Below are 21,121 nucleotides of genomic sequence, written 5' to 3'. Positions count from 1 at the left end.
AAATAAAATGGCACAAAGGAACAGAGACTGTGGCAGGGTGGGTGAGAGTGAGGGTATGATGTAATAGCAGTGGTCAGGAAGGTGGCAGTTGGGCAGAGTCTTGAATGAGGTATGGGCCCTGTGGATATCTGGGAGGGAGCGTCCCGGGCAAAGGGAACAACAGCAGGTGCAAAGGCCCAGAGGTGGGAATATGCCTGGTGAGCTGGAGAATCAGCAAAGAGGCCAGAGTGGCTGGAGCAGAGAGGGGTGAGAGGTGAGAACAAGTGCAGATCAGGAGGGACCGTAGGGCCACTGCCAGGACTTTGGCTTTTACTCGGAGTGATGAGAGAGTCTCTGGAGGGTTCTGAACAAAGGAATCAAGAATAGACCATAGCAGGCAAATGTGACAGTAGAAGACCAGCTAGGAGGCTAGTACAATAATCAGTGAGGAACTGGGGGGCGGGGGGAGGTAAACCAGAACAATGCAGGAAGGAGGTGGGGCGGAGAGAGAGGGGTGGTCCTCTGGGTTGAGGTGTGTCCCCCTAAAAAGATACCTGTGAATGTGAACTTATTTGGAAATAGGGTCTTTGCAAATACAATCACGGTAAGATGAGGTCATTAGTCTGGGGCCTAATCCAATATGACTGGTGTCCTTATAGGAAGAGAAGAATGCCACGTGAAGACAGATGGGAGTGATGCAGCTGTAAGCTGAGGAGGGCCGGGGACCAACACCCACCGTCAGAAGCAAGGAAGGGTTCTCCCCTACAAGGTCCAGAGGGGGCATGGTCCTGCCAGCACTTTGATGTCAGACTTCCAGCCCCCAGAGCTAGGAGGCAATACATTTCTGTTGTTTTCAGTCACCTGGTTTGTGATTCTTTGCTGTGGCAGCCCTAGAGAACTGTCAATAACACACCAGGTTGAAAGTGGGGTCAGTAAGATTCCTGTCGGATTAGAGGTGAGGTGAGGGAAAAAGGGCGGGATTAAGGCGGACTCAGGGATGGGGAAGGTGCAGGTTTTGCAGGGAACGCTCAGGAGTTCCATTTGGGGCAGTAGGTAGTTATTAACATTATAATTCTAACATAACTATAAACAGGAAGACAATTACGATTTGGTGAAAGAAGAAGATCTGAAAGTTGTATATTTACAGTGATTATATCCAGGTAAAATATGGCTCTAAGGGAGAACCTGAAAATTAGAAATAAAAATGCTTGCTGTGTAGGCAAGGTAGTAGGATTAAGGATGATATTTTCTTTTCCTTAAAAAATGTTTCCCTCTATATAATGATTTAGGATATCTGAATAGCAAAACTCTGTAAATAATAACAAGGAAATGGAACCTGCAAATCAATACACATGCACAATTTAAAAGAGCAAAACCACGCATTGAGAAGATATTACATACTTAACACAGTAATCAAAAGATGCGAGGGGAAAAGCTAAAGATTTTTAAAGGGTAATGACATGTGTTGTTTATTCTTTAGCTCCCAGGCTTCATTAAGTTTCTGTTAAGTTATTGATTTTTTGTAACTTCACTCCCTAAAGAGTTCTAACAGCACCTCATATTTGTGATTTTAATATGCAAGCAATTCTGGTGGGAACAGTGCAGTCTTAGGATCTGAATATCATGGACATTAGCCAGTTCCTGGAGTTGAATCAAAATATAAATTTTGAGCTAGCACCAGATCCTTCTAAAAGTTAATGTCTCATCTTTCAAGAACCAATGTATCAGGACTTCCTTGGTGGTCCAGTGGTTAAGAGTCCACGCTCCCAGTGCAGGTGGCCTGGGTTCGATCCCTGGCTGGGGAGCTAGATCCCACCTGCTGCAACTAAGAACCCACATGCCGCAACTAAAAGATCCCACATGGTGCAACTCAGACCCAGCGCAGCCAAATAAATAAATATTAAAAAAAAAAGAATTACTGTTATCATTAAACAAATAACTGGAGACACTGAGGGCACAGATAAAGGATACCAAGCCCTGGCACGTGCCCCAGGCCACACGTCACAGGAGTGGGCCTTGCTGTAGCCCACACTAACCTGTATTAGCAGGAGACACTCCCCATCTGCAACCTCCTTGTGCTGGGCCTGAGCTGCCATCTTGCAAATCTCCCAACCCCTGATATGGGTGTCTGCTGTCAGTCAGCTGCGTCCACCTCAGGCCACCCACTCGTTAGTATCCCTTCCAAACGGAAGAGCTGCTAATCTACCTGACACAAACGTTCCACGCCCCTGACAGCACCACGATGATGAGTGGGCAGGTCACTGTACCTAAAAGGCTGAAACTCAGACTCTGCCTCTCTCTCGAACTTCCTCTTACACACCATGGGGTATAATCTCTGTGCCCAGCCCTCAGAGAGACACTGGCCCCATATTAGACTGGGGAGAGACTAGAAACTTTGCTTAGACCTAAAGTCTAAGCCACATACTCCAGTCTCGCCTTTTTTCCCAGAATGCTCTAGAGCACAGTATCCGATATTGGATGAGGTGTGAATAAAGTTGCACAGAAGCAGCTCTTTTAATTGACCTCCACTCAACCAACTTCGATCAATCACTGCTTTTCACGCCCTCTGAAAATATGGGACCTGATGCCCAGAACACGCTAAATGCTCAAGGTTACTGGAACCCCTGTGCTTTCGAATACCTGTGCACTTCTCTTGTTGGCTGGGCTGCATGCTTATTCTTTCTTTCTTTCTTTATTTTTGGCTGCATTGGGTCTTCATTGCTGCACGCAGGCTTTCTCTAGTTGCGGCGAGCAGGGGTTACTCTTTGTTGCGGTGCGTGGGCTTCTCATTGCGGTGGCTTCTCTTGTTGTGGAGCACAGGCTCCAGGCACGCAGGCTTCAGTAGTTGTGGCACGCGGGCTCAGTAGGTGTGGCTCGCGGGCTCTAGAGTGCAGGCTCAGTAGTTGTGGTGCACGGGCTTAGTTGCTCCGTGGCATGTGGGATCTTCCCGGACCAGGGATCGAACCCACATCCCCTGCATTGGCAGGTGGATTCCCAACCACTACAACACCAGGGAAGTCCCTGGGTTTCATGCTTATAAAGCAGCCCTGGAGGAACACTTGTGCTCCAGAGCACCTATATACTTTTCCTGTTGACTGACTGTACGCTTATAAAGCATCAGTTGTCTAAGTGTGGTGGTGACCCAACTGCAACAATCATCCCTTGAGAACTTCTTAGGAATGCAAACTCTCAGGCCCCACCCCAGACTTACTGAATCAGAAACTCTGTGTATAGGGTCCAAGAATATGTGTTTTAACAAGCTCTCCATGTGATTCTGATGCATGTGAAAATTTAAAAACGACTGTTAAAATGAATCAAAGTTGTTTTTGTTTCCAAACTTTTATATGCCATTTGTACACATTATTGTAATTAATTGAAATACTATAAAACCCAATTAAATATAAGTAAGCACTAAAATGAATTGAATTTTAAAAAAAGAAAGAAACAAGTTGAAAGCTTTGGAAAGAATTAAGGCAATCTGCTAACCAAAATTTCTCTAGAACCAGGCATAGATGAAACACGTAAAGGACTAGGGAAAATTTCATAAAAATTTACAGATTCTGCCCTTAGACTGTTTTATAGAAATCTTCAAATTCTTTTTTTTTAATTAATTAATTAATTTATTTATGGCTGTGTTGGGTCTTCATTGCTGCGCACGGGCTTTCTCTAGTTGAGGTGAGCGGGGCTACTCTTTGTAGCGGTGCACGGGTTTCTCATTGCGGTGGCTTCTCTTATTGCAGAGCACAGGCTCTAGGGCGCGCGGGCTTCAATAGTTGTGGCACATGGGCTCAGTAGTTGTGGCTCGCGGGCTCTAGAGCGCAGGCTCAGTAGTTGTGGTGCACGGGCTTAGTTGCTCGCGGCATGTGGGATCTTCCCAGACCAGGGCTCGAACCCGTGCCCCCTGCACTGGCAGGCGGATTCTTAACCACTGTGCCACCAGGGAAGCCCAAAGTCTTCAAATTCTTGCTCCAATTTTTAAAAAATCAAAATTGAAAACCATAGACAACACATTATGGGTATGATTTATGCAAGAAAGATCTTTTTAAATCATATTTTAAAAATGAACTTAAAATTAGTAATTTTTGGAAGAGTAATCAAAAGCAATTTTTTTTTGTTGTTGTTGTTGCAGTACGCGGGCCCTTCACCGCTGCGACCTCTCCCGCTGTGGAGCACAGGCTCCGGACGCGCAGGCCCAGCGGTCACGGCCCACGGGCCCAGCCGCTCTGCGGCACGTGGGATCCTCCCAGACCAGGGCACGAACTTGCGTCCCCTCCACCAGCAGGCGGACTGTCAACCACTGAGCCACCAGGGAAGCCCAAAAGCAATTTTTATTATAGGTACATTTATGTGTTTTAAAGAAAGTGTAAATGCTTAAGGTAGGTTTGGAGATGCATTTTCCATGATTCTGCTCTTTAAATGAAAATTTTCATCTATTAGCCAATCTCACAGGATAAGAAGTTTTCTCCTGGACTTTGATTCTCGTGTTGGTTTTGTTTCTAGTGTGCATGGCTCTCTGGGGAACTGAAGGGAAAAGGGGAGATTGGCAAGGCAGGATTCAAACATTCCTGGGTCCCAAGACCCTGGCCTGTAAAACCTGAAGGTGTCAAACCCCACTTTGCTTTGAGGGCCACCCACTGGCTCACTGCCAGACCTCTGGGGACAGCAGAGACGGGCATCGTGAGACACGGAAGAACCCACTTCTGGGCACGTGAACCTAAAAGCTTTCTAAGGGTGAGAGAGCTCCAGTCCGTTCAACTCTGACATCCTTAGCTGCATGTTTTGGGTTCTTTGCATAACTTCCTTGGTTGCCAAATTGTACTTATAAAAAGAGAGGCCTAGCTAGCGGGAAGCAGCCGCATAGCACAGGGAGATCAGCTCGGTGCTTTGTGACCGCCTAGAGGGGTGGGATAGGGAGGGTGGGAGGGAGGGAGATGCAAGAGGGAAGAGATATGGGAACATATGTATATGTTTAACTGATTCACTTTGTTATAAAGCAGAAACTAACACACCATTGTAAAGCAATTATACTCCAATAAAAATGTTAAAAAAAAAAATAAGGGAGGCCAAGTTTAGGGGGCGGATGTATGGAGGTGACTTATGTGTGTAACTCAGAGGACTGTTGTTCCAAGTCCTCTCCTACTTCAGCGAAATCCTTCCTTGGTCATTTTGCCTGAAAATTCTACTCTCTACAACCAGAAAGATGAATTCGTTGGTCGTAGTCCTTCGGCCCTCCAGATCACAAAGTGCTAAAATCTCAGGGTCGGAAGCCAGTCTCAGCCTAACATGTGAGAAATCGCTCATCTGTCTCCTATTTGGCGCAAGGTCATAAAGCCTAAGATTGACAGTCTCTGATTTACAATCTGGTCAGATTCCAAGGTCTCCCAGCAGGGATCAGTCTGCAAAGAGGATGGCCTTAGAAGAAACAGGATATTTTACGGAGGAATGTTTGGGTTTTGAAGTGTGTTGATGACAGACTAAGAAAAACCAAATTTGTCATTTAGAGAAATGGTAGAACCAGTTTACTTGCTGAGTATATATAAGACACACTCACAGAGTCAGATTCACAAAACCTCTCTTACCCAGGGCATGACTGAATTCTTACATGTAGGAGTTCAAAACTCAGAGAAAGCTTCCTATTGATTTTGATAGCGATAAGGAAGTGTTCTGGGCTAAATTCTGTCTTCCCACCTTAAATTCATTTGTTGAAGTCCCAATCCCCAGTTGGTCAGATGGTGATTGCGTTCCGAGATAAGGACCTTTAAAGGGTGATTAGGTTAAAATGAGGCCATTAGGGTGCGTCCTAATCCAATCTGACTGGTATCCTTATGAGAAGTGGAGATTTGGACACACACAGAGGCACCAGGCATGCATGGGCACAGAACAAAGACCACATGCAGAAGCAGCAAGCCAAGGAGAGAAACCTCAGAAGAAATCAACCCTGCCGACACCCTGACTTTGGACTTCTAGCCTCCAGAACTGGGAGAAACTAGATTTCTATTGACACTCGCTCTGCGGTATTTTGTTATGGCAGCCCTAGCAAACTAAGACAGGGAGAAACCCTTGTACTGGGGGGAGATCATGCTTCCAGCATGAGGAGTAAGCCGAAAATCTGACCTTTCAATACAAAGATTGATCCTCCCATCCCTTGTCGCCAACTTAAATATCAACCATTCCCTTCTCACTGAAGGTGACTGATATAGGAGAATATAGGAGGAAAGCTTTGAGGGCAGCAATAACAGCATGCTAAATCCCCATGTTATGTACCACCATCATTCTGGGTATGGACCTCAATATGATATTTCAAATGTACCGTATGTTTGATGCATTATTAAATGCAAGCATTCATAAGAAGACAAAAATCCATAAAGGATATAGAAATTCAGATTCAACTCTTTCTCAGTTGACCATGTATAGCACTGTTCCAAGTGCTTCCAATATATTTTTAAAAAATTTTTTATTGGACTGCAGTTGATTTGCAATGTTGTGTTAGTTTCAGGTTACGGCAAAGTGAATCAGTTATACGTAGACATATATCCACTCTTTTTCAGATTCTTTTCCCATATAGGTCATTACAGAGTATTGAGGCTTCCCGTACATTAACGCATTTCACCCTCACAACAACCCTTGGAGGTAGGTATTGTTTTCCTCAATTTACAGATGAAGCCACTGAAACAGAGAGGTCAAGAGACCTATAAAATGTGGATGACGATAGTACCTACCTCAAAGGATTGTTGCAATTATAAGTAAAAGGTTTCAAGCAGGTTCTAGGATTTAGTAACATTAAAGAACTGTAGATTATATTTTTATCACACTGCCTCCCTAATCAGATAAGGTTGAATTTGGGAGTAAAGAGATACCTTAATGCTACTCAGTTGTTTCACAACCGTTTACTGAGCAATTACTATGTGTCAGGCATTGCGCTAAATCCTGGATGGTAATGACAAGCAAAGAGCATCTTAAGATGGTAAGACATCTTTTTCTTTCTTGAATTTTATTTTATTTATATTTTTATACAGAAGGTTCTTATTAGTCATCCATTTTATACACATCAGTGTATACATGTCAATCCCAATCGCCCAATTCATCACACCACCACCACCACCACCACCCCGCGGCTTTCCCCTCTTGGTGTCCATACGTTTGTTCTCTACATCTGTGTCTCAATTTCTGTCCTGCAAACCGATTAAGACGGTAAGACATCTTTGAAGACAGGCAGGAAGGAGAAGCCAGGCTTTTAGCTGTGATTACCTCCAGGAAGTGAAATTGAGGAGTAATGTCTTTCAGGTTTTGATTTTATACACATCTGTACTCGGACTTTTTTTTTAATAAGCAAAAGTTGATTTTGTAATTTAAAAACCAATGAAGTGGAAAAGTTTTTTTAAAAAAAGAAACATGAATACTTGAGATTGTGATCACTCCGTCTCAGTCAATGATTCAAGAAAAACATTTTGCAAGTCTACTCTGTGAAAGATGAAAAGTATAGGAATTGGTGTCTTCCCCCCATGGCTTTACAATCTGCTTGGGCAGATAAGATGCAAACAGGACCAAAGCTACCCCAAAAGGCAAGGCAGTCAGTAAACATCAGGAGAGCAAGTTCAGCAAAAAATTTACCCTCAAAGATAGAGCTAAATGGTCTTTGAAAAAATGTACAGTTTTGGATGGAAATTAACACAGCTTTAGTGGAAGCCGATGGATTACAAACACCATGACTCAACTAAAGCAAAACGAGGACTTCTGTTAGTCAGTAATGCACTCGATCACCTGAATGTTGAAACAAATCCAGTTCTAACCAGAGTTAAAAGAGCAGTTAGGGAAATGGGACTCTAGCACTTGAAGTTAAAGTTCCACTAACTCAAAAGTGTGGAAATGTTGGCTAAAAGGTCCTCAGTCTGGCTAAGAATTGAATTTTCATGTGGTCACAGTCATAATTCTGGGATGAGTCAAAGCACTCCCGTGGGGTCCATTCACCAGTAGCTGGTCATGGTGAATTTCTACCAAACTTCTTTTAAATGAAGAGGTTAGACTTGCTGTCCCTACTTTCTCACGCCCTCCCCCCTCCCCCTAGAAATCTGTCCTTTTACCCCACCCCTCTCGATCGTTATCAATGGCCTCCTGGTCATTTCTGTGTCCCTAAGGTCTAGCAGAGTGCCTGGTAGAGTCTGGAAATGTCTGCTGGGATGAATCAATGACTCAACTCAATGGCTTTTTCTCTAAGTTCTGTTCCATTTGGCCTCGCTGGGGCATGACACTAATATTGACCTGGCCTAGAAATTCTCTTTCCCATCATGTTCCATGACGTCTGGTTCTCTCGCCCACCTCTCCCCGACTCCTCCATCCCCACCTTAGGCGGTTCCTTCATGGCTATTCTTCCTGCCCCACGTCTCCCTCCTGCTTCCCGCATGTGGCTGTAGCCCAAGGCTCAGGCTTCACTGTCTCCTAAGGCCACACTCCATGGCATCCAGGAGATGATGACGATAATAATATGTGTTATAATAATAACAACAGTAATAACAACAATCGTCTAATGTGTATTGGGAACTTTACTCGTTATCTTATTGAATCCCACAAACTCTACGATGTAGGTATTTTTACTCTATGTTATAGATGAGAAAACCAAGGCTCAGAAATAAAATGACACATGACTAGCAAGTAGCAGAACTGGGATTTGAGCCCAGGTCTCGCTGTATTGAAGGTCCAAAACAAACACATAAGTGAACACTGGAAATGGAAATTAAAATTCAGAAGGAAATGGACCGTGCCGCTTCCTGCCTGCACCACTGGTTCTACCCTCTCCTTGCAGTGTTAGCGCTGCCTCTGCTCCCTCTCGACGTGTCCTTGTAGGTGTCCCATCTCAGCTTCAAACCCACTGTGTCTAAAACTACTCATTATCTTTTCTAAAAATCCCATCACTTTTTCATCACTGTTGCCATCACTCTCAGAGTCATGGAAGCTCAAACCCAGGATTCAACTGTGACTTTTCCTCTCCCTCTTTATTCATCGCACCTTCTCTCATTCCTCACCCCTTCCTTCTCTCTTCATTTCTACGCTCTTCAAATCTGGCTCTTGTCACCCCTCACCAGAGGGCTACCATAGTCTCCTAACTGGTCTTTGCAGCCCTCCCTATCTTCCCCCTGGAATCCATCCTGCCCTCTACCACGAGATTAAGTTTCCTAAAATGAGGCTTTGCCTTTATCAGTCCCACTTAAAAACCCTTTAGTGTCTCTTTTTCAGAGATAAAGTCCAGACCCTTTAGCCTGGTTTTCAAAGCCCTGTATACTCCGGTTCCACCTGATGTCTTCAACTTCATCTCCTACTTCTCACCTGCAGGAATTCTCTGCTTCAACAGAGTTAGTCTCCTCTCCTGCTGAAGTCAGGTTGGCCTTAACTGGGGTGATCCTATACTTTCGCGTTCAGACTGGTGCCCCCTTGAAAGCAAAAGGGAGTGTTCTTGAGAAGTGAGCCAACAGCCGTAACCTGGTGTATCTGTGGGGAGGAAGGTGATCTCCGCGTCTTACTCTTCTGCCATCTTCCTCCCAATCTCCAACAGACATAAACTGGGACCCTCCTGGATTAACTGGGATTATGGTTCCCCACATTCATACCGTTCTCTGCCCATCTACATACAGGCCACTCAGACCAGGGGCTAATGGAATGCTTCCAGGGTCCCTAAGAGCCTCTGTTTCTCCTCTAAATTTCCTGCTCTAAGTCTGATACCTGGAGTCTCCATCTTGACAAGTCCCTTCAGATTGATGTCTTCAGGTTAGGCTGCCGGTTTAGCTTTCAATTTGGTGGCTTCTCACTGGGACCATCTCTCCTGATCTACCAGCTCTCTACCTGGCCCTCCCAGCCCGGTCTCAGTCCGCACCTCTACACCGTCACTGCCCTCATGTCTCCCCTTGCCTTAGACGTCTGTCCCATTGCTACCCTTCCTTACATGATGAGTCTGTCCCTCTTCTCTGACCTCCTGTGGCCTCTATAACCTCTATCATTTGCTTTGCACTCAGCACAGCCCCATCGAGCAGCAGCTGACATTTTGGAAGTTTATTCAGTCTCCCTAACCGAAGCAACTGGCCACAAAGGTCCAGGGCCACTTAATCATCTGACTCCCAGCCTCTAACAGGTCAGGCATTTGGTGGAAGAGGATGAGAATAAGAACATGCATCAGGCCGGGGTCACACATAGTCTCTCCCAGTTTCCCATTCTTCAGCTTGAGCCCCTGCTCTAAGGAAGGCAGACATTCTTACACACTGACAGCGGCAGCAAGAGCAACACGCATCTCTAATAAACACAGCCCACGCCAGCTCCCCGGCAACCACAGCATTTCTTCTCATGCTTGTTGCTCTTCAGTAAATGTCAAACTCCAGAAGTTTCAGCAAAACCCTTAGAGACTCAAAGGCTGTCTACTACAGAGGACCGTTAGGCAATTATTTGGCAACACCCAGAGATCTGGGCTCCTCACTGCCTTCCAGTTTCCCGAGGGCCAAGGCTCGTCTCCTGCCCCAGCCATGGCCCCTAATGCCCCTGGCCCCGCCAACTCACCGTCACTCACACAAGCTCTGGGCCCTCCCTGTTCCTTCTCTCACCCTAATTAACCAGACATCCTCAACCTGTACCCTGTAGCTCAGCCACTGGCCTTACTTCCAACTGATTTCCTTCTGACACAACAGCACACAAAGTTTCTCCCCATTTAACAACTGGTAAGGGAAAAATATATATGTAAAACAAAATAGAGAGTATGACCTCATTTTGGTAAACATTAACAAAATGTTTAGAAGTAGATACTTATGTGGGGAAAGGTCTGGCAGAAAATACAACAAGCTATTAATAGTGCTTTTCTCATCTGTTTTAAGTTCCTCAATGAAAATAGATTATTTGCATAATAAAAATTAATGAAGGAAAAAAAGTGGGTGTTTCCACATTGGCTTCTTTTTTGCCAGTGTTAATGGATGTGGTACCCTGCTACCTATCACGGTCACGACCCACAGAATAAGGGGGAAAAAACAACGCAGGCTTAGGAGACCAATTCCATTTGTGGACTTCTGATGAGGGCCGTTTGAATCTCCATCAGTGCGTAAAAACAAACAAACAAACCCATTTTATTCTCATCATCACCTGCAAAGAACAGGCCCCACCTGCACTTTTGTTTTGTTGCTTTTTCCTTTCCCGTCCTCAGCTAAGAGTCACAGTGTGCTGGAAAGCGTAAGTTCTATGTGCAAAAAAATCATCATTGACTGTTTGTGGGAAGCAAAACAGAACAAGTCCTCTGAAAACAACAGAATGTGGAACAGGACATGTAGGATCCAGAGTTAGAAAATGAAGGTTCCAGGTCTGATGTCAGTCAAGTCCTTTTCCTTCCTTTCCTTGTGGATTTTCTGCCTCATAAGTATCCAGCTCAGTTTACTGAACACCTACTATTTGCCGGGCACTGTTTGTTGGTGGAAAGATAAATGAGGCTGTGCAAGTTTAAAGGGCTTTGCAGACACACTGGGAGGTGCCACATGCATATTAGGGATTCAATGGTCTGCCCTGCAGGTGCCCATGAAAACCGTTATCCATCACCGAAGAAATTAGATGCCATCCCCCCACCTCTCACCGGCCCTCGCAATGTGGAGCTGCCGCTCAATGGGAAACCGCTCAGCTGATCGTGAGCCAGTGCCTGTAGTTCCGAGCACCGCCCTTGAGACTGCTTACCCAGGACCAGCGTTTGAGGCCGCTATTTGTTTTCTCTGACCGTGGTGTCTCACTGCACACAGCTGGCCTCTGACACCTGGCGGTCACTGGGGCCTGTCACTGAACTGCAGATCCGTACTTAGAAGGAAGGCTGCCTGCCTCTTCGAGGTGCCACTCAGCCACCTTACCCACCACCAACTGGACCTCGTGTATAACACGTGAGCTATACTGAAGTCAGGCCAGCCCAGACATACCTTCCAAACTGAATGAAAATCCGCCCAGTCCTTTCCGAGGAAATCAGTAACGGACAATTTTGTTTACATAGATTATCATAAATATGCCTGTTGCTGAGGACCCAGAGTGAGAAAATGCTAACCTCAGCCACAAACGAAGTCTTTAAAGTTCAAATTCTGACTAACAACTAGACCAGAGGACTTGGACCACTTTGTTGAAACTCACAGGAGAGCAACTGGATATGTGGCACCCCTCTCCCTTCTTACTAGCTTCTCTTGTGTTTCCCCATCAAGCAAGGCTGGGTGGGATACTCACCCACACACCGTTTCCCGTCCTCGGCCAGGGTGTAGCCACTGTAGCACTGGCAGACAAAGGAGCCCAGCAGGTTCACGCAGAGCTGCTCGCAGCCATGGTCCTCCGCTGCACACAGGTCCTGGACTGGGGCAAAGCCATACCATTAGAACGTGGCTCTCAAGGAGGTGACCCTCGGTGACCCTCGGCCATCAAAAAGCAACTCTACAGCACTTGTCAAAATAACCTTTAGGGCTTCCCTGGTGGCGCAGTGGTTAAGAATCCACCTGCCAGTGCAGGGGACACGGGTTCGAGCCCTGCCCCGGGAAGATCCCACACGCCGCGGAGCAACTAAGCCTGTGCGCCACAACTACTGAGCCTGCTCTCTAGAGCCCGTGAGCCACAACTACTGAAGCCCGCGTGCCTAGAGCCCGTCCTCCGCAACAAGAGAAGCCACTGCCATGAGAAGCCTGCGCACGGCAATGAAGAGGAGGCCCCGCTCATCACAACTAGAGAAAGCCCGCACAGTAACGAAGACCCAACGCAGCCAAAGATCAATAAGTATTAATTTTTAAAAAATGACCTTTAAAAACATTGAAAATGTTATAAGATCATAGTGGAAAATTTGGGAAACAGAAAAAAATAGAAAAGAAAATTCACCTGTAATCCCCCACCTGCAGTCCTACCATCCAGAGGCCACCGCTGTTAACACTCGGGTTTGTTTCTATGTATATAGAAAAACTCATTTTTCAAAGTTGGAATTATTCATCTCTATTAAATGCATTAAATAATTTAAAATTAACATCTATTTGTGGGACTTCCCTGGTGGTCCAGTGGTTAAGACTCGGTGCTCCCAACGCAGGGGTGTTCCCCCTCCCCATAGCCTCAAGTCCATTCTCTAGTAAGTCTGTGTCTTTATTCCTGTTTCACCCCTAGGTTTTTCATGAAATTTTTTTTCTTAAATTCCATATATATGTGTTAGCATACGGTATTTGTCTCTCTCTTTCTGACTTACTTCACTCTGTATGACAGACTCTAGGTCTATCCACCTCATTACAAATAGCTCAATTTTGTTTCTTTTTATGGCTGAGTAATATTCCACTGTATATATGTGCCACATCTTCTTTATCCATTCATCCGATGATGGACACTTAGGTTGTTTCCATCTCTGGGCTATTGTAAATAGAGCTGCAATGAACATTTTGCAGAAGCTGAGAGAGAGCACAGTGAAAAGACCTGCTACTCCACCAAAAGCATGGCAGGTCTAGAAGAGCCCCTTATTCCCAAGTCTGCCTTAGTCTCTTTGGACATAGTTTTCCTCACTCCATTTCTCTATCAGAAGGAGCTTTCAAAATCCTCTTTGTGCTCTACTTATTCATCCCATAAATGAGGAAAATGGGAAGCCAAAGGAGGTTAGGTAGATGTATCAAAGATTACTAGGGAGAAATGAATGTATGGCTATTAACAATTCTATTTTGATCAAATATTTATTAGTGCTGGGTCCTGGCTATTTACTCAAATGCAATGTAAGAACACATTCACAGCAGTGCATTTACTGCCGTGGAACTAAGAATCTATCAGAGGATGAAACGGTTAAAGGCATTTTCACTCCATCACCGACTCAGTCTCTCCTTTGAAGAAACAGACTGACATGATGGCATTATTCCTCAGCAAGGAGAACGGCTTGGTTTCATAACTAGCTCTTTGAGTGACTTTACCATTAAAGTTGGAGAAAATCAAAGAGCATTAAAGGGATTGAATATATGAAAAATTGTTTTCCTCTGGTTAAAAGTTACCACTATGACAGCTATGGTAAAAACTTAATACATAGGGCTTCCCTGGTGGCGCAGTGGTTGAGAGTCTGCCTGCCGGTGTGGGGGACACGGGTTTGAGCCCTGGTCTGGGAAGATCCCACGTGCCACGGAGCAACTGGGCCCGTGAGCCACAAATACTGAGCTCTGTGCGTCTGGAGCCTGTGCTCCGCAGCAAGAGAGGCCGCAACAGTGAGAGGCCCGCGCACCGCGATGAAGAGTAGCCCCCGCTTGCCACAACTAGAGAAAGCCCTCGCACAGAAACGAAGACCCAACACAGCCAAAAATAAATAAATGAATAAATAAATTAAAAAAAAAACAAACAAAAAAAAAAAAAAAACTTAATACATAGAAAGCTGGATTAATCCCTGAATCCAATGGCTACGCTTTAATGTAATCTCCTAGGTCTTTGAGTTTTATAGTTTATTATGCTTTTAGATAATTATAACATATCAAATTGATAAAAAAGATAAAAGCTGATATATTCATCACCTCTATCAAATGCATTAAATTTTTAAAAAAAAATAAAAGCTACATCATAAGATGAAAAAACATTTAGGTCTAAGATTCCACAAATAAGGATTCTGGTTTTAAAATACTAAAAGAATTATTTTCATTCCCAAATCAATAAAGTAGATGAAAAAATTATCGATGCAAATTCCTCCTTTCCCAGTCTATTTCTATCTTATATTTCCAATTGGGAACTCCAACTGAGATTTCCCCTGGATCCAGATATAAGGAAAAGAGCAAGAATCAGAAAAAACTTCAGCTCATGCAAAAATCGTGGTGAATAATTAAAGAGTGACAAAATTTACAGTTAGTTACAAGCTTAAGCCAGAGACCTAAGAAAAATCTGAATCATCAGATACTTTGCATTTATTCAGTCAATGAAGCACCTAGTTTATCCCAGGCACTGGGGATATAGTGGTGAACCAAACAGATAAAGGGGTTCCTGCCGACACACAGCTGGTACTCTAGGGTTAGTCATGTGAAGTTCTAGGAAGAGCATTTCTGATAGAAACTCAGAAGTGGAATTTATCCAAAGAAAAACAAAAACACTAATTCAAGAAGATATATGCACCCCTATGTTCATTGAAGCATTACTTACAACAGCCAAGATACAGCAGCAACCTAAGTGTCCATCAACGGATGAATGGATAAAGAAGATGTGCTACATACAATCAATGAAATGTTACTCAGCCATAAAAAAAGAATGAAATGTTGCCATTTGTGACAACATGGATGAACCTTGAGGGTATTATGCTAAGTGAAATAAGTCAGACAGAGAGAGACAGATACATACGATCTCACTTATACGTGGAATCTAAAACACAAAACAAGTGAACAAGCATAACAAGACAGAAACAGACTCATGGATACAGAGAACAAACTGGTGGTTGCCAGAGGGGACGGGTTAAGGATATGAATGAAATAGGTAAAGGGGATTAAGAGGTACAAACTTCCAGCTATAAAATAAATAAGTCACAGGGACGTAATGTACACATAGGGAATATAATCAATGATACTGTAACGACTTTGTCCGGTGACAGATGGTAACTGGACTTATTGTGGTGATTATTTCAAAAAGTATATAATGAAAATGTAAAATACTGAATCACTACATTGTACACCTGAAACTAACACTGGATGTAAAGAGTGTTTCTGACTGAAAGAACAGTGAATGCAAAGATCCTTAGGTAGGGCTTCTCTGGTGGCACAGTGGTTGAGAGTCCACCTGCCGATGCAGGGCACACGGGTTCGTGCCCCGGTCCGGGAAGATCCCACATGCCGCGGAGCGGCTGGGCCCGTGAGCCATGGCCACTGAGCCTGCGCGTCCGGAGCCTGTGCTCCACAACGGGAGAGACCACAAAGGAGAGAGGCCCGCGTACCGCAAAAAAAAAAAAAAAAAAGTCCTTAGGTAGAACAAACTAGCCCCATTTGAGGACTGGGAAGGCCAGAGTAGCTATCAGATGCATCCTAAATAACTAAAATACAAAATAGAACATGCTAGAAATCCAGAAAAGAGGTGCTGCCAATACAATGGGAGTTCAGAACAGGGATGGCTTACTGCCAGCCGAGGCTGGATCCCTCAGAAAAGTCTGGCAGGCAAGCGGCAGAGAATGGAGAAAGGGAAATGGACCCAGGGCTGAGGGAACAGTAAATGTGCGAAACCGAGGGAAGCAGGACAGGCATGGTAGCTGACTTCCACTCTGGGAATTCCAAGGGAAGTAGCAGGAGGGAGCACTGGAAGGACGATTGACACCAGATGGCAGAGGGCCTGGAATCAGGCTGCGTGGTCTGAACTGTGCCCAGCAGGCAGTGGGGACCACTCAAGGTAAAAGCCTTCCAAAGGGACACGGGCCATTTTACCTGAGCTGTGCTTCGGAAGGATAATTCTGGTTGCATCACAGTTTCTTTTAGCTCTGGGAAATATAAAGGACTTCTAGAACAGATAAATGAAAATCACTGCTTTGAGGAACAGCAGTAGTTTTCTGAATTCCAAGCCAAAGTAGCTTGGGTTTGCTTGCACGTTGATGGGAAAATCAACCTCTTGACAGGAGGACCTTCAATTGTTCTTCAGAGCTCTCGGCCCCGCCCATCGGCTGTCTGTGCATGTCAGTGCACCCCTGCACTTCTCCCTCCTGGCATGTGTCACAATGTTAATCACATAGGCATTTATGTAGTGATGTATTTACTGTGTCTCCCTTGCTAGGCTCCCTAACTGGGAGGAGAGCGTCCCTGCACAAAGTCCTGATGGCTGGAAAATGACACCCCAGTACACTGGACCAACGTACCCCCAAATCCCAAGCCCATCTCTGAAGGTGGGGGGGTAGGAGCTTCTCCACCTGGGTCCCCCTTCTCAGCTCCCACAGCTGCTACGCCTCCTCTCTGTGTCCAGCAGGAATCCTGCCTAGCAGTGGTTACGAAGAAGTGGTGGCAGTTTAAGTAATTTTTTTCTCTTATTTATAATGATCTGTTTTTGAATTTTCTAACAAGAGCTTATACAAAGAGCTTTTATAATAATGAAAAAAAATCAACGTTACAAAAGAACCCCTTTGAAAGTAGCATCTTAAAAGCAGTGAGGACTTCCCTGATGGCGCAGTGGTTAAGAATCCGCCTGCCAGTGCCGGGGACACGGGTTCGATCCCTGGTCCGGGAAGATCCCACATGCCGCGGAGCAACTAAGCCCGTGCGCCACAACTACTGAGCCTGAGCTCTAGAGCCCGCGAACCACAGCTGAGCCCGCAAGCCACAACTACTGAAGCCTGCGTGCTACAACTACTGAAGCCCACGTGCCAAGAGAAGCCACCGCAGTGAGAAGCCCGTGCACTGCAACCAAGAGTAGCCCCTGCTCGCCGCAACTAGAGAAAGCCCGCACGTAGCAAGGAAGACCCAACACAGCCAAAAATAAAAATAAAAAAGATAAAAAATAAAGTGTGTCTTTATAAAATAAAATAAAAGCAGTGAACCAGGATCTTGAAGCAATAAGCATTTTTCCCCCAAGACTTCCCCCCATAAGGTAGGTAGAGAGGCAATGAGATGCTTATGCCTTCCGGAACAGGACAGCCATGAATCACTACAGGGTCTCATCTACCAGGGCATGACCTCGCTGCTCATTAGAACCATCTGGGGACCTTTGGAAAATCCTGATGCCCAGCCCAACCCCTTAAATCAGACAGCTGGGGCTGGGATGCAGGCAACACTGTTTGCTAAAGCTCCCAGATAACTCCAGTGTGCAGCCAGGTTGAGAGCCATTGAACCTACAGGATAAAAGTCTTCACAATCCTTCAAGGGGAAGGGGCCCAGATGCAAGAGTCAGCCTCCCCCTTCATCAACTGAGTCTGCAGGCTCAGATTCTTCTTTTAAGCAAATCTCAGATTTTTTTGCTGTCCTTGGACCCCTCTCCAAGTGGCTAAAAGACCCCGGACACTAAGTGAGGGTGCAAAGTGTGGTAGGAACAGGAGTTCCAGAAGAACGATCCCACAAACAGCAGGCCTGCCAGCTAGCCTCAGGCCTTTCATACTGTTTTTAGAACACTGGGGATTTATGGCCACTAGTGCTCTGTACTGTCTGTCCCAAAGGAAACCATGGAGGATTAATTTAATTAAACAAAGAGTAAGGAATAAATACAGGCTAGGTTCTCACAAAACAACTTTGTTGTTTTTCTGGCAGTGGTCGCTTCCATTTGAAACAAATACAGATGTTTTTGGATGATTCCTTATTCTTTAGGAAAACAAAATTTCTTTTTCTCACAGCCTGAGAGGATTTCACTGAAGGGTGATAAAACTGGGCGTCGGAGAAGCAGTGGATTCAGAGTTCCCATTACCCTTCCAAGCCTTCTCTACTCCGTTACCCCCACTCATGGCTACTGACTTCAGCCCGATGTCACCTCCTCCAGGAAGCCTTCTTCAGCTTGGCTGAGCTTAGAGTCTCCTTCCTCTCGGCTCCTCTAGCCCTATACACACCATTTAGCCCACAGTATTAGAAGGACCGGATCACAGGTCTGTCTGCCCCATGAGAATGATCTGGTCTGACTCAGTTTTGATTCCCCAGTGTTCTAGCGCATGTAGTTGGTGCCCCGTAAGTGTTCGTCTACTGAATGAACAGTGACAAAGTCCCATACCCCTTGCCTCCCAACAGGGATGTTCCTAGAGTCCTAAAACAACTGCTCCATCAGAAATGGGGTCCTGGGAAGATGAGTGAGATGGGAATAAAATGTTTCCCGAGTCTCTGTACCTCTCCTCGTCCCCAGCAAGAGATATTCCTCTCCCAGAAGAGTACAATGACATCGGGGAGCCAGCCCCCAGCTGCAGACACCAGAATTCTCATGACAGCTAAGGAACCAGCTGCCTTGCTGTCTGCTGCATCCCTGGTACCTAGCACAGTGCCTGGCACATTGTAGGTGCTCATTAAGTGCTTGTGATGAATGGATGAATGGACCCAACACCTGAAATACAGGGTTGTCAGTCATTCCTCACTCATCAGTCTTACCCAGGCTGTAAGCTCTGAAAGGCACAGGATAAGTCTTCTGTGGTCTTCAGGGTGCCTGTGACACCACACACTTCACATAGCACGTGCTTAGTGGACACGTGTTGATCTGACTTGACAGTCACCAGCCTGGAGTACTCAGGTATGGGGGGCTCTCATCTGACCACGCCCTTTTAGAGGTCAAGTTCCCCTTCACGGGCTTCCCTTACCACAGTTATAACAACACTTAATTTGCAATTGTTAATTTCATGTCTACTTCCCCTGCCATCTGAAGGCAGTGATTGTTCTGTTCAGCCCTGCAGCTCAAATAACTAGCATGGTGTTTGGCATGTGGTCAATTTTTAAAAATATATTTGAATGACTGAATTCATTCATTCGTCAAATTGCTCAAACGGCTGAGAGAAAAACAGTGAATAAAATAGATTAAAAAAATCAATCGATCTCTGTCCCTATGTAGCGGATATTCAAGTGGGAAGCCAGCTCCTACTGACTCACATTGGCAGACCGTGCCCACTTCTTCCCAATTCTGCGTTCAGCAAGGTCAAGTGGGTAGCTTGAAATCAGCCATGGTGGTAGTATTGACAATACAGGAATTGGTGAACATTGCAAATTGGAGCTTTTCCCCCTGGAGACCTGGTTGTTAAACATTTACTAGCATACCATGGACAGGGGCCAGACATAAACAACATAAACAGGTAAAAATATATATTACAGGGGCTTCCCTGGTGGCGCAGTGGTTGAGAGTCCGCCTGCCGATGCAGGGGACACGGGTTCGTGCCCCGGTCCGGGAGGATCCCACATGCCGCGGAGCGGCTGGGCCCGTGAGCCATGGCCGCCGAGCCTGCGCGTCCGGAGCCTGTGCTCCGCAACGGGAGAGGCCACAACAGTGAGAGGCCCGTGTACCGGGGGGGGTAAAAAAAAAAAAATATATATATATATATATATATATATATATATAATCTGTTAGATCTTAGAAGTGCTAGAGAACAAAATTAAGCAGGAAAGGGGGGTTGGGAGTATGGAGGAAAGGGAGCTTCTGCTTTAAATCGTGTGGTCAGAAGGTGGTCTCACAGAAAAGATTATTTTATACAAGGACCTGAAGGACGTAATATGAAAAAGTAGGGATCAAGGGGATTGAATCTTGGAGGAGGAGATAAGGGGCAGTTATGTTTCTTTCCATAGGGCTTAAGGGAAGCAATCAGATAGAATGAAAAGAATATTGCCTTTGGAGCCAGACCTGGCTTCAGCGAGGTGACCTGCGTGACTTCATGTAAGTGATTTCTGTGAGATTGAATTTTCATAGAGGTTAAATAATTAAGTGGAGAAAACATCTTATGGCAGGGTTAAATGAGATAATATAGATGATAAAGCATCTGAGAGATGGGAGGTACTCAACAAATGTTAGTCTCCTTTTTTCCTAGTTTAGGGTAAAGAAAGGTCTTGGTGGTGCAGGCCTAGTTAAGCATGGAGGAAAGGTGAACCCCAACCAAATTTTGCCTACATCACAATTCTAACATAATATCACTTTATTGGGTGCCTATGAAACCCGCCACTAGATTCAGATTTCTTTAAATGACATCAATGTATCTGTGACTAAGTTTTTGGTTCGTGAGTTCTATGCTGAATTGATCTGACACAGCAAAGTAGGCAATTTTGAATTTTATAACAAAAGATCTCAACAAACGCAAACAATGCCTTTCCAGAGGGCAAATGTTAGCATATATAGCTGACAGTCAGCAAAATCCACTTGCTTCTCTGGTTTCCTGGAGAATTTTAGGAGGGATGTTAACTGCATCTGCTCAGTCTTCCCAAGTGAAATAAATCAGTGAGGATTTGATAACTAAGAGCCCCAGGGCTATGCTCAAAGCCTTCCCTAGCGTTCCCCTGAGGCTCACAGCCATTCTAGATTTCAGGGCCTTCCTCAGTGTGTGATCTTGAAACCCTAGCACAGCACCTCCGCCCAAGAACTTGGAAAACTTCCGTCTGGTTACACTGGATGAGAAGCACGGGACAAGGACTGCAGTGGCTGTGCCTGACATCACCCTGGGCGAGATCAAAGGCTTTTTACTGACTTTGCAGAATTTTAGACAAGCTGCATGGCGTGCTGTCGACACCGATGACAGTTTAATTTCTCCTCTGGACTTAGA

General features: G+C 45.2%; 1 protein-coding gene across 6 annotated transcripts in view; it reads right to left on the bottom strand.

The window, feature by feature from the left end:
• Positions 1–21,121, bottom strand: part of MATN2 (matrilin 2) — a 155,827-nt gene that overhangs the window by 59,452 nt on the left and 75,254 nt on the right. For all 6 annotated transcript variants that reach the window (XM_073794610.1, XM_073794608.1, XM_073794609.1 and 3 more), the window contains one exon: positions 12,199–12,321. In XM_073794610.1, the coding sequence (XP_073650711.1) occupies positions 12,199–12,321 (123 nt within the window). The remainder of the gene's footprint in view (positions 1–12,198; positions 12,322–21,121) is intronic.

The sequence above is a fragment of the Tursiops truncatus genome, chromosome 17 (assembly GCF_011762595.2).
Source record: "Tursiops truncatus isolate mTurTru1 chromosome 17, mTurTru1.mat.Y, whole genome shotgun sequence".
NCBI classification, from domain to species: domain Eukaryota; kingdom Metazoa; phylum Chordata; class Mammalia; order Artiodactyla; family Delphinidae; genus Tursiops; species Tursiops truncatus.
The sequence above is the reverse complement of the archived record's forward strand: the minus strand, read 5'-3'. Positions and strand labels throughout refer to the sequence as shown.